The sequence below is a fragment of the Delphinapterus leucas genome, chromosome 1, assembly GCF_059928025.1.
Source record: "Delphinapterus leucas isolate spDelLeu-1000000601 "Yukka" chromosome 1, BTC_Dleu_Yukka2, whole genome shotgun sequence".
In the NCBI taxonomy this organism is placed as follows: domain Eukaryota; kingdom Metazoa; phylum Chordata; class Mammalia; order Artiodactyla; family Monodontidae; genus Delphinapterus; species Delphinapterus leucas.
The window spans coordinates 53,765,247-53,777,191 of NC_143129.1; the positions used below are offsets into that span (position 1 = coordinate 53,765,247).

At 42.7% G+C, this 11,945-nt stretch overlaps 1 protein-coding gene across 6 annotated transcripts in view; it reads right to left on the bottom strand.

Moving 5' to 3' along the window:
• Window positions 1-10,690, bottom strand: part of NPL (N-acetylneuraminate pyruvate lyase) — a 37,770-nt gene extending 27,080 nt beyond the window's left edge. For 2 of the 6 annotated variants that reach the window (XM_089910277.1, XM_089910273.1), the window contains exon 1: window positions 10,430-10,690. In XM_089910277.1, the coding sequence (XP_089766403.1) occupies window positions 10,430-10,675 (246 nt within the window). In that variant the 5' untranslated portion in view covers window positions 10,676-10,690. Of the gene's footprint in view, window positions 1-6,110; window positions 10,397-10,429 lie in introns of those variants that run through there. The other 4 variants (XM_022593309.2, XM_089910268.1, XM_089910280.1 and 1 more) reach the window with 3 other exon arrangements.
• Between the last annotated feature and the right edge of the window lie 1,255 nt (window positions 10,691-11,945).

The window sequence follows — 11,945 nt, forward strand, 5'->3', positions numbered from 1 at the left end:
AAACCACAATGAGATATCACCTCACACCTGTCAGAATGGCTATGATCAATAAGAACACAAATGTTGGCACGGACGTGGAGAAAAAGGAACCCTTGTACACTGTTGGTGGGAATGTAAATTCGTGCATCCACTATGGAAAACAGTATGGGGTTTCTCAAAAAAACTAAAAATAGAACTACCATATGACCTAGCAATTCCACTCTTGGGTACATACCTGAAAAAGACAAAAATACTAATTTGAAAAGATGCATGCACCCCAATGTTCATAGCAGCATTATTTACAATTGCCAAGATACGGAAGCAAGCTGTGTCCATTAACAGATGAACGGATAAAGAAGATGTGATATATATACAATGGAATACCACTCAGCCATAAAAAAGAATGAAATGTTGCCATTTGCAGCAACACAGATGGACTTGGAGGGCATTACGCTAAGTGAAATAAGTCAGGCAGAGAAAGACGAATACTGTATGATAGCACTTACATGTGGAATCTAAAAAATATAACAAACTAGTGAATATAACCAAAAAAAAAAGAATACTCGCAGATACAGAAAACAAACTAGTGGTTACCGGTTGGAAGAGGGAAGGGGAGAGGGGCAATTTAGGGTTAGGGGGTTAAGAGGTACAAACTATTAGGTATAAAATAAGCTATAAGGATACATTGTACAAGGGGAATATAGCCAATATTTTGTAATAACTATAAATGGAGTATAACCTTTAAAAACTGTGAATCACTATATTGTACACCTGTAACTTAGATAATAAAAAAAAGAAAACCCGATGATCTAACAAGGCCAGGCCCGCATTTCCATACAGCACCAACTGGCTAGGAAGAGCAGTGGCTGTCTGCTTTGGAGGCACAGAAGCCCCCCGGGTCACCTCAGGGATTTCGGATACCTGCCTGACTGTAGGTGCGAGGTTTGCAGCCCTTGACAGAAGATGCTCAGGGCTCCAGTCACAAATGGGCCCACGGAAATCACCCAGAGGTGTTACCATATTTGTCAAAGGCACCCCAAACAGCAGGGCTAGGGTGGCAAGAGGATGCTAATTCTCTCTGAGGACTTTGCTCCCTTCCCTATTTTCCCACCCTACGCTACCTCCCTAGGGTGCCTGGGTTTATGTTCATTCTTGCAGGCACTGAACCAGTTATTGGGCAGTCACCACAGAGAGTGGAAAGAATGAGATTAGGTAATTATTCTCCCCACTGGCTGGCCGTTTGGGGCTTGCTGCTCCTGGAAGGTGAGAGATGGCATAGGCCAGTTCACTTGGAAAGGCTCCACTGGCTTTCCACTGCCTCATCTCTTCCTTCGTGAGTGCTACAAACACCTCTTAGCACCTATGGGGAGAGTGGCCCAGAACCAAACTCCATGCTTGCTGTAGACATTCTCATACTTTTTGTTTTGAAAACGTGAACAGATTTTTAACGCTTTAGTTTTGTTTTTTGTTGCTGTTCTTCTTTGGCCATGCCGCATGGCATATGGGATCTTAGTTCCCCCACTAGGGATTGAACCTACGCCCCCTGCATTGGAAGCGTAAAGTCTTAACTACGGGCCCATCAGGGAAGTCTTAACTACGGGACCATCATACTTAACTCCAATGTAATGTCTTAATTTCAGTTTTCATTGGTTCAGATTCTTTGTCTTAGGACCACGATTTTTTAAAAATAAAAGTACTTATCTTTTTTCATATTACAGAAGCTATATATTTTAGAAAGTACACACAATAAAAAAAAAAAACCACTCAGGATCTCCCTAGAGATTATTACTCTCATTAGTTTGATGTTTTTCTATTCACAAATACACAATATAGTATTTTCTTAAATAAATGTAGTCATATGGTACATAGTACTGTAATATTTTTTTCACTTAGCATTCCAAATTGGATATTTTCCCACATTCTCAGATATTGTTACTATACTGGCTGCACAGCATTTCATTGTATGGAAGAACGTAATTAATTTAGCTAAGCCTCTATTCTTGGACATTTAGTTTACTTCCAAACTATGTAAGAGGGGGGAACGTTTATCAAATGATTTTTGCCACAAATTGAGGCCTAGAGTAGGTGAATTGTGAAACTACATGTAGATTATATCTCTTCTCTTAGTGTATATGGATAATAGAATTTTTCTGAAGCAGCTTTTCAGAGAAAAATCCCTACTGCTGTACATTTCTTCTCCCGGTGCATCACACACTGTTAAAGACTTTCACTTTATTTGAGAACACGAATCAACAGGACAGGTTCTTTTCATAACTGGCATGAGCTGGCATGCATATCAGAAAATCTGACGTTCTATCTCTTTGCCTATTATATGTATACTTCACCATTCAAAATCAGATGGAAGTTATGTGCCCTTTCTGGCAAAATGACTACTTGGTTACTTCAAAATTCCTTTGGCAGAGAAGCATGCAGGGACAATACCTACCCCACCTTGCCAGAGGTAGAAAACATCCTGTTCTGGAAATCTGGGTCATTTAGTCTCCCCTAATAGTTACAAAGACAATAATCTATACAACTCCGCATCCAGCAGGCCAGGCCCTTTCTGACTGGTTGGGTAACAGGTTTATCGTTACTAGAGGGTGTTGTGAAGATTCCCATGGTGAAGTCAAGGGCATTTGAGGGAGAAAACACAACTTTTTTCTAGACATTTTGGCCAATCTGAAATGGACTTTCTGTTCTAACGACTGTGAATGTACCCAAAGGAAAGTGATTTCTTGAAACAACTAAGGAAAGCAAAAGTCTTTCACTCTAGTGTAGAAAAAGAAGTGAGTTGGGATGGGTAGCGATAGACCTTTCTTTCCAGCTATGTGTTAATCTTTAGGATCTTGGTTTCATCAACTGCAAAAATAGAGATAACAGCTCTCTCTCACTGAGCTGCTGTCAAGATTTAAGTGGAATATGTCCATTAAAATGCCCAGCATGAAGACTGACATATAATCTTTAGCCAATCAGTATTAGCTTCCTTTCCTCGTGAAATAAAATTATTCACTCATGAAATAACCAAATTTACCACACCCTGTGCTAGATGCTGAAGATACAAAGATAAGTAAGATACGTGCTCAGTCCCTGTGTACGGTCTGGTACCCAATAAATACCTGCATAAGGTTAAGTAGCTCATAGCCTGTTGGGAGAGACAGGCATGTAACAAACAGCTACTGTAGCAGCTCTCATAAATAATTGTGATGTAATGTGAAAAGGTAGGCACAGGATACTATGGGACCACAGAGGAAGGACTCTATAATGCTTTCTATGGAAAATGGGGAAGAATCACCAGAGGATGGTTTTGACGGATGAATAGATGTATTCAATTGGAGCAGGGAATGGAGAGGGTGACGGGAGAAAAAGGCAGAGGAAACAATGTGTAAAGGCACAGAGGGAAGAAAGGGGATGAGGTGTTTGGGGAAATAGAAACGTGGCAGGAAAGGTAGACTGTAAAGGACTTCCTATGTCAGCCCAGGCTCCTGGGCTTTAACCTTCAGACCAGTTCATCCCAGACTTTTATGTGCTAAAGAATCATCCAGGGACACCGTTAAAATGCAGGTTCTGGTTCAGTGGTATGTAGCAGTGCCTGAGTTTCTGCATTTCTACCAAGTTCCTATGTGACGCTGGAGCTAATGGTCCATGGCCTGTACGAGTAGCAAGGCTTAGACAAAAGGGAATTCAGACTCTTAAAGAGTAAATCTAACAAATGATTAGATTTATTTATGAGGACTGGACTACAGTGCGGAGGATAGATTGGAGTTGCAGGTACTCAGGCATTCTTACTTAATGGAGATCACCACAATATTCCTAATAATATTTAACATCAGAGGACTTCAGACTCTTAGCATTTGAATGGGCCTTAGAGATAATGTTGTTGAACTCTGTCTCTACATAAGAAATGAGAGAAATTTACAAGTTGACAAGAGCTCCCCAGGGTCAGACAGCTAGTGGTATCAAAGCTGGTGGTCAAGAACCCAGATACTCTAACTAAAATCTTTTTAACCATGTTTTTTTTTTTTTTTTTTTGACCTACCTCCCCTTTAACCATGTTTTTGCTGACAACTTTCCCACTCTAGGACATCAACTTATATTCAGAGTTGAATCATTAGAATTATGAAGAAAAAATGTTCAGCCATTCTGAATTACGGAGGCCATGGTTTACTCTAAGAGCCAGGTTAGGAAAACTCCTATGATGGCTGGTCCCCAGGCAGAATTTCCAGGTGTTAGATTCCATGTGGCTCTTCTTTCTGTCCTGTCTCTTAGAAACACGTCAGAAACGCAGATTCCCTTGTGGGCAAGTGGGTTAATGGCTACCTGCTATTGGTGGGTGCTCCAAACCTGCTTCATACCTATAGGAATGTTTGGATAGAGCAGAAAGATGGAGAGAAAAGGGAACTAACAAAACTTACATGTCTACTATGTGCCATGTACTGACACACATTTTGATTTAATTTAAATTCTTACAAGGCCCTTATTAAAAAAAATGCATTTTTATTTTTATTTCACACCTTAGGAAAGTGAGGGTCCTAGAAGAGAAAAGAATTCATGAAGAAAGAGGAAATTGTGTAATGGAGGCAACAGGGTCAGAGGTATTTGGGAAACAGAGAAGGATCCGGAAAAACAGAGTCATTTTAGTTATATCTAATATGCGTGGGTCCTGGTGTCCCAGGAAAATGGCAGGATAGAGAAAGCACAGTGACACTCCGCAGGTCCCAGGTGAACAAACAAGACTTAGAAGAAGCCACTTCTAGGCTAAGAGGGGTCTGATTAAAACGGTTAAAGTAGCATCAACCAGATGTAGTGTTTTGAGCTTGCAAACAGGATCTTACTCCATAACAGGAAGTAAATCCTGTCTGCTCATACAATCACATGCCTTCCGTTTTATCTGCCCAACAAGTGGCTGACACATTGAGGAGGAGCTGACTTTAGTCTTTCTTAGGGCTTGTGGAAATGGAGAAGCAACAGAAAAAAAAAATTGCTATTAACCATTGAATAATTTACATGCCATCTCAGCAAGAATTTTATTCAGACCAAGTAAAGATGTGATTTTTTCAAGAATCTTAGAAGCCAGAAGTCTTGAACTCCAATAATCTCAAGGAAAACTGTGATATGGTCAACTCTGAATGAGAATGGTAAAAGTCATAAGAAATTTCATCTACTTTAAAGGGGTAGGGTTAAGGTTTACAAAATTCAGTAACAGAAGACCAAAAATGTAAAAGCCTTACTTAAAGATACCTTAAATACCTCATCTTCTGTTTACTTCTTATGCCACAATAGCAATTCAAACTTATTGACCTAAGCACATACTGACCCCGTGCTAAACACTATTATATGGATTATCCCATTTTAATACTCATAACTCCATGATGTAGGTATGACTACATTTAAGTTTTATAGAGGAAGAAAGGAGAAGCTTAAAGAAGCCAGAATTCTGACTGTTTTGGCAAACTGACTCCTCTAACAGGTTAAAACACTTAGATCCAGATGGTGGATGAATCCCCAACTTATTAATGCCAATGTCCAGGGGGGGAGTTATATATTGCTCATGGACGCCCGGGGCACATGACCACTAACTGCTAGTACCAGCAAAGGGACCGCCATAATATTCACTGGAAAATGCTTGCTTGGGTAACAATTTCTCAGCAATCACCTGCTGTTACCTCCCTCTTGCAAGCTCCCAAACATTTAACCAATGTTGAAATGTGACTGTAAGACATGCCTAAGGGGGCCGTCTGGCAGCTACCTTCCCCACTTTCCTCATGGTAGGACAATTTCATCACGTCCACGGACAGTCTAGAGACAGGATCTAGAGGCCAGAACTTGATATCAAATCCTGCTAAAATGAGATTCTCCTCACCCAACTCCACTGGCCTTATTTGGGAAGGCCAGGGCTCTGCTGAAATGCAAGAATTTGCTTTGTGGGGCTACAGACACTGGGAGGAAGGCAAGCTGCCGTATCTTACCTCGTCTCCTTCTGCACTGTTTGTGAAATAGAGACCTCTTCTCTGACTTGGGGTCAGAGACAGTGCAGGGGCAGAAGAAGCTGCAGAGTCTAGTCGACCGCTGCTATAGAGACCTTCTGACCATTGGGGTGGAGGGAGATCCCTTTAGTCCCAAACCATAGTTACCCATGCTCAGTCATTGGCGTGATGGTCGCAGCAACAAGACCTTGAAGTTTCTTCTTCGGGGAGGCCATTGAGCTGCTGAAAAAGTCTGGAAAACATACAGCGTAATTCCTCTCCTTCTTCTAGGAATGTCAATTAATGATAAAACTCCGGGTCAAAGTCCGTTCCCACAAAGTTTAGAACTGTGAAAAATGCTTACAAGTATACAAACACACAGAGCAAATGAGAAGAATGTAAAATGTGACAGCTTCATTTTACAGAGGAGGAAACTATATTTTAAAGACAGGAGATTTGGAGACAAGAAGAGAGCAATGTTCTGGGAAAATACCATTGGAAAGGCCTCCTGTTTTATCTATATGGATGACTGAGGCAATCTGAAACCTCAGCGAGCAGGGGTGAATAAGAGCAGAAGAAAGAACCTAACTCAGCGAGGTTGAATATATAAAAAATTACTTACTGCTCAAGTTGAAATATGGTCAGGAGAAAAGAGACATTCTTATCTCTTTCTATACCTTCATACTGTTAAGCAAGAATCTCCCCTAAAATCAGTACTTAAGTCTTAAGGCTTCAGTGTGATCTACAAGACTATCTTCAGATTTACCTAACTATCCTTTCATATGCTGGTTTTGACCAGTTTTTCCCTGTTTTTTCCTAGCTCTAGTAAATCGCATCACAAACATTTATTCACCTCTCCCCCACTAGACCAAGCTCCCCCAGGGCAGGAAACAGATTTCATTTGCCTTTGTTTTCTCTGCACTGAGTGGTTTGCTGGAAATCTCGTGTTCAATTAAAAAGTGATGAATATATGGGTGATTGAATGAGGTGTTCAGATTGTAGCTTGATGACGACTTCCACAGATGGGGAGATCGCTTCTGAGACAGTGAACCTGGCAACACTCATTTGAGGCAAAAGCATCCCTCACCACCTGGCAGAGAGTGTACCTGTCCACAACCAGCGTAAAAAAAGCCAAGAAGTTGCCCACAACAGGCAATGAGAGGCAACAGAGCATCCTGGTTAATAGCCTGCATTCCATAGGTAGACTGCCTGGTTCAAACCACAGCTCTGCCACTTAACTAGTTATAGAAGAATTGTTATTTTTTGAGCTGTAGGACATGAAAATTCGAAGCCACAAATGCAAAGTCTAACAATTGAAGAAGAAAATAAAATATAATCAGACAGTATTTGGTGACAATTGTACAAAAGATGTTTGGCTTAGAGAAAATACCAGAGAGGGTATATTATAGTTCTGAGGTCACTGGCACATTTAAAAACACAAATGCCCACTAGCAACTTACATCTTACCCACATAATGTAATAATTATGAACTATCTCATTTTGTTTGTTCTTTGTAACTGTTAATCTCATCTCCCCAAATAGGAGTATAAACTTCCAGAGTAGAGATCATTCCTTCTACTTTTTCTGTATCTCCCAAGAGTCCTGGCTCAGGTGAGCCCTTGAAGCTAGAAACAGGGCAGAACAAGGACAAAAACATGAAAGGGTACAGTGTGGCAAAACTTATTGCTTTTGTGAAAGGCCAACGATGATACCTCCCCTTATAAACAGATACATCCCTGGTGAGGCTTGCTCCTGAAATTAAGCCCAAATCCTTCAAGTAGCTTTGCTCTGTACTGAAGGGGAATAAAGGGGAACCTTAAGAGATATATAGGATACTAGGGTTTCTCTGACTTTTCCTAGTTTGAAGATGAGACTAACTCCTGTTGGAAGTTTTGGAAGAGAAATGTAATCACCTGGCCCATGGGGAAAATGCAAGGCCAATAACACAGGCCCAGTCTACCCCAGAGGAAGGTCTGAGCATCAAATGAGGTTGATGTTGTGCCCGCTGCGCATCTTCCCTTGGCCTTCCTGCATGCACCTCAACTCGAGAGCCCAAAGCGAACCTGCCACCTGGTCTTCTAAACAATTTCTTCCTTTGCTCCTTACAGTAGAGGGGTTAGAGCACCAGCTCTGGAGACAGACTTCCTGGGCCTATATCCTGGCTCCATCACTTACCAGCTGGGTGACTTTGGGACTGTTATTTAACCTCTCTGTACTTCAGTTTCCCCTTCTGTAAATGGGGATAACAAGCATCATATTTCACAGGGTTGTTGAGAGAATTAAATTACTTAATTCTTGTAGAATGATTAATAGCAGTGCCAGGCACATAGTAAGTACAGGTTCAGTCCCCTCCATGAAGTCTTGTCTGCTGACCACAGGACATTAGCAAGTAGCATTCCTTTATCAGCACACTCTTTCCTGTCATCTCAGCTCCACTGGTACCCCCCTCCCCAACCCTGGCTACTCTTTTCTATTCAGAGTCTAAGTCATTTCAGTTCCAACTGTTATCTTCTTTCCCTGCAATCCTTCTCTCCCGCCTTACTGCCCCTCTCCTAACTTACCCTTTGTTACCTCTTATCTAGACCATTGGGCACAACTCCATGTCCAAGGGGCCCATAGGGACTCAAGAAAGTTCAAGTGATAAGAGTCCAGAGAGCTAGGTTCCACATTAAAAGTCTCCTAAATTGAAAAGTACTAGGCTGTACACCCTAGATTTCCATATTCTTGTGCTTTTGGCTGCATTTCTTTCATATTTAGAGCAGTTACAAGGATATTCTTAGGATGGTCAAAAGCTTGGACTGGCAGATAGATAGATAGATATAGATATCCATATATCTCAAATTAAGTGCACTTAAATACAGTTTGATTGGTTAAAGATATGGGGTCTGGGAGTCACTGTCCTAATCTCAACTCTCTCCTTCAAAATAGTCAGGCTGCCAGAGGAACCGCCCAGTAGCTCAGACATTTCTGATCTTGCTTTTGCCCTGCCGGAAAAAGGCCATTTAACTTCTTCCCGGCTTCCACAGGACAAATACCAAATTCCATGGTCTGGGTCTCCATACAGATGTCTTCACACCTGAAATGCACTAGCCCAGTTGGTCCCCACTGCTACCTACCTTGTGCTGGCCTGTCCGGCTCTCCCACCCAGAATGGCAACATCTCCCACTTCAGTTCCTTCAGTATAACCAACTTTCAGAACTCACCTTAAAAACTAGAGAACATTCTCTGATGCCCTAAATGAAAATAACTTCTTACTCTTCAGACTTCCCTCAAACATTTGCTTTTCATTAAAAACTTTACATAAGAGATATTTAGCAAGGTAGTTTTGGCTCGTCCGTCTAGAGTGTAAGCCATCAGGGGGCAAGAACAGCTTCAAAAATCTGTCTTTGCACAGAGCAATACACCAAGTAAACGAGCAAAGACTGCTGGCTTTGTAAACTGTGAAACTGCTACAGGAAGAGATGGGGTAAAAAATCACAACAATCGTAACTGAGAATGATCCAGATTTTGTAAATTCGAGTTTTAAATAAAAACTGGGTAATGTTACGCTTTCAAATTCGTCATAGTTTGTATCAAAAACAAATAGAGGGCTTCCCTGGTGGCGCAGTGGTTGAGAGTCCGCCTGCCGATGCAGGGGACACGGGTTCTTGCCCAGGTCCGGGAAGATCCCACATGCCCCAGAGCCGCTGGGCCCGTGAGCCATGGCCGCTGGGCCTGCGCGTCCGGAGCCTGTGCTCCGCAATGGGAGAGGCCGCAACAGTGAGAGGCCCGCGTACCGCAAAAAAACAAAAACAACAACAAAAAAACCCGCAAATAGAATGTTCTCCAGCCTAAGGCTTAATAAGAATTTAGAATGTTACTACTGAAACACTTGGTCAGGGCCTATTACTCTCGAAATCTTACACCTTTATCCACAGACAAGAATCCTTAGTGCAAAGAATTCAGGTTGCCTAAGTCAAATTCTCTTAAAAGGGAAAAGTTAAAAAAAAAAATCTCTGGGGAAGGTGGAGGAGGAGGATGCAGCTCTGGGCATGAGGAATCACTCGAGAGAGAAATATTAATACTTGGAAAGGAAGAAACAAATAGAGAACCTAAACAAACAAACAAAAATGCAGAAATACAATTTCCCATCAAATGAAGGGATTGTATCACACTTAATCACTAAACTCTCTTCCCCCCAGTGGCTGCCTCTGATCATTTTGAAAAAAGGATCCTTAGGGCCCGGCTCTGTGGTCTGGACAGAATCCAGGGGAGTGGGTCCCTCCACCCCGCCCGTACAGACACTCGCCCGGGCCGGGAAGGTGTCGCGTTCACACTTCCTCAGGCTCCATTTCCCAGCTCCCCTGTCTTGCCCTTTGCGTCCGGCCGTTCGCGCCTCGCCCACCGCCGAGTCCAGTGCCCCGGCCCTCTACCCCCGTTCCCTGGCTGTCGGTCAGTCTCCATCCGTCCGTCCGTCCGTCAGTCCACGCCTGCGTTGCCGCGCTCACCCAGACGCCGCTCGTCCACCTCCGCCGCTCCGCGCCGCGCTCCCAACCGCGCTCTTTATCGCCGGGGCCGCGCACCACGTGCCCGCCCCGCCCCGGGGCCTTGGGGCTGTAGCGCCGCCCCGCGCCACCCCGCGCTCCCAAAGCGTTAGGCAAAGGTGGAGCTCCCTGTTTTTGAGGGGGCCCCCGAACGCCGGGGCCTGAATGAACATGGGCGCGCAGTCGCAGCTTCCTGATAGTTGCGCGCATCTGAACTTGCACTTGGGTGCCCGCAGCGCGTGCTCACCCGCGGCTCGGCTCTGCTGCAGCCCCCCTTCTTCTGCTAGGCCTTTCCTAGCACTTCCGCGTCCTGGGCTCCTTTCCGTCTTAACTTTTCTTCTGTCCAGGGCCCTGCAACAACAGGTATTTTGTGGTCCACTTGCAGGAACGTCAAGAGTTTATTTTCTAATATCAAGTGCTGTGTTAATCAGGAACACAGCCATAAACAAGTCCTCAGCTTTCTCTTGCTGATGTGAATTAACCTCAATTTTCCATAAAAGGCAATGGCTGATGCTTGTTTCATTTAGAAAAAAATGAATTTCTCAAAGTGCTTTCTGGTTTGCAAAGTGCTTTTATATCCATTAGGATAATTCTTTCATTGCACACAGCACCAGAAATTAATGCATTAATGAATTCATAAAACAGTTCTGTGTGGTGGGTACTATTTTTTTAATTCATATTTTACAGATGAGGACGCATTCTCCCATTTTATAGATCAGAAACCGATGTTTAGACAGTTAAGTGATTTGCCAAAGGCCATAGACCCAGTGAGTGGTTGAGCCGTAGTTTGATTTCAAGTAGTCTGGGAGCTGTTACTATTAACTGCTATTCTGTTATCCTGCAAAAAAGGAAGGAAGGAAGGAAGAGTCCTAGTGACACCTATTTGTTTTGTAGTGTTAAAAAGAATATTATATTCCAAGGGGACAATGTTAGTATTTTTTTTCAGTCATATTTTAATATATGCAAAATTAAGTATTTCAACACCCAAAAGATATAAGCCATTAGGGTTAATATTGTCAGCCAATAAGCCAGTATTCTGAATATATTTTATATAATATTTTATAAATAAATACATGTTTATATAAATATATAAATGTTTATATATATTTGGTAGTACACAGCAGTTCCTTATTATAATGTGTTAGGATTTGCTAAGAAGCAGATGCTAAAATGGGAGTTGCTGTGCAGGAGATTTTTGGGGAGAGGGAGCAGGAAAAGGCGGGGAGAGCCTTTAGGTTGTCATAGAGGGCTGACACCCTTGGAAGGAGAGATGGAAAGAAAGAGGGGAGGGTAGAAAGAGTCTCATTAGAATGGGGGGCGGTGCACATCCCAGTATCCACTGTCTGTCCTGAAGAAACTCACAGCCTCTACTGTGAATTGTGGGAAAGGCATTTATTTTAAAAAATATATACAGACCTGTGCAAAGATGCTAAGAAACCCTGAGGGGAGACTCTCAGTGGGCTAGTTGAGTGGGTGTGTG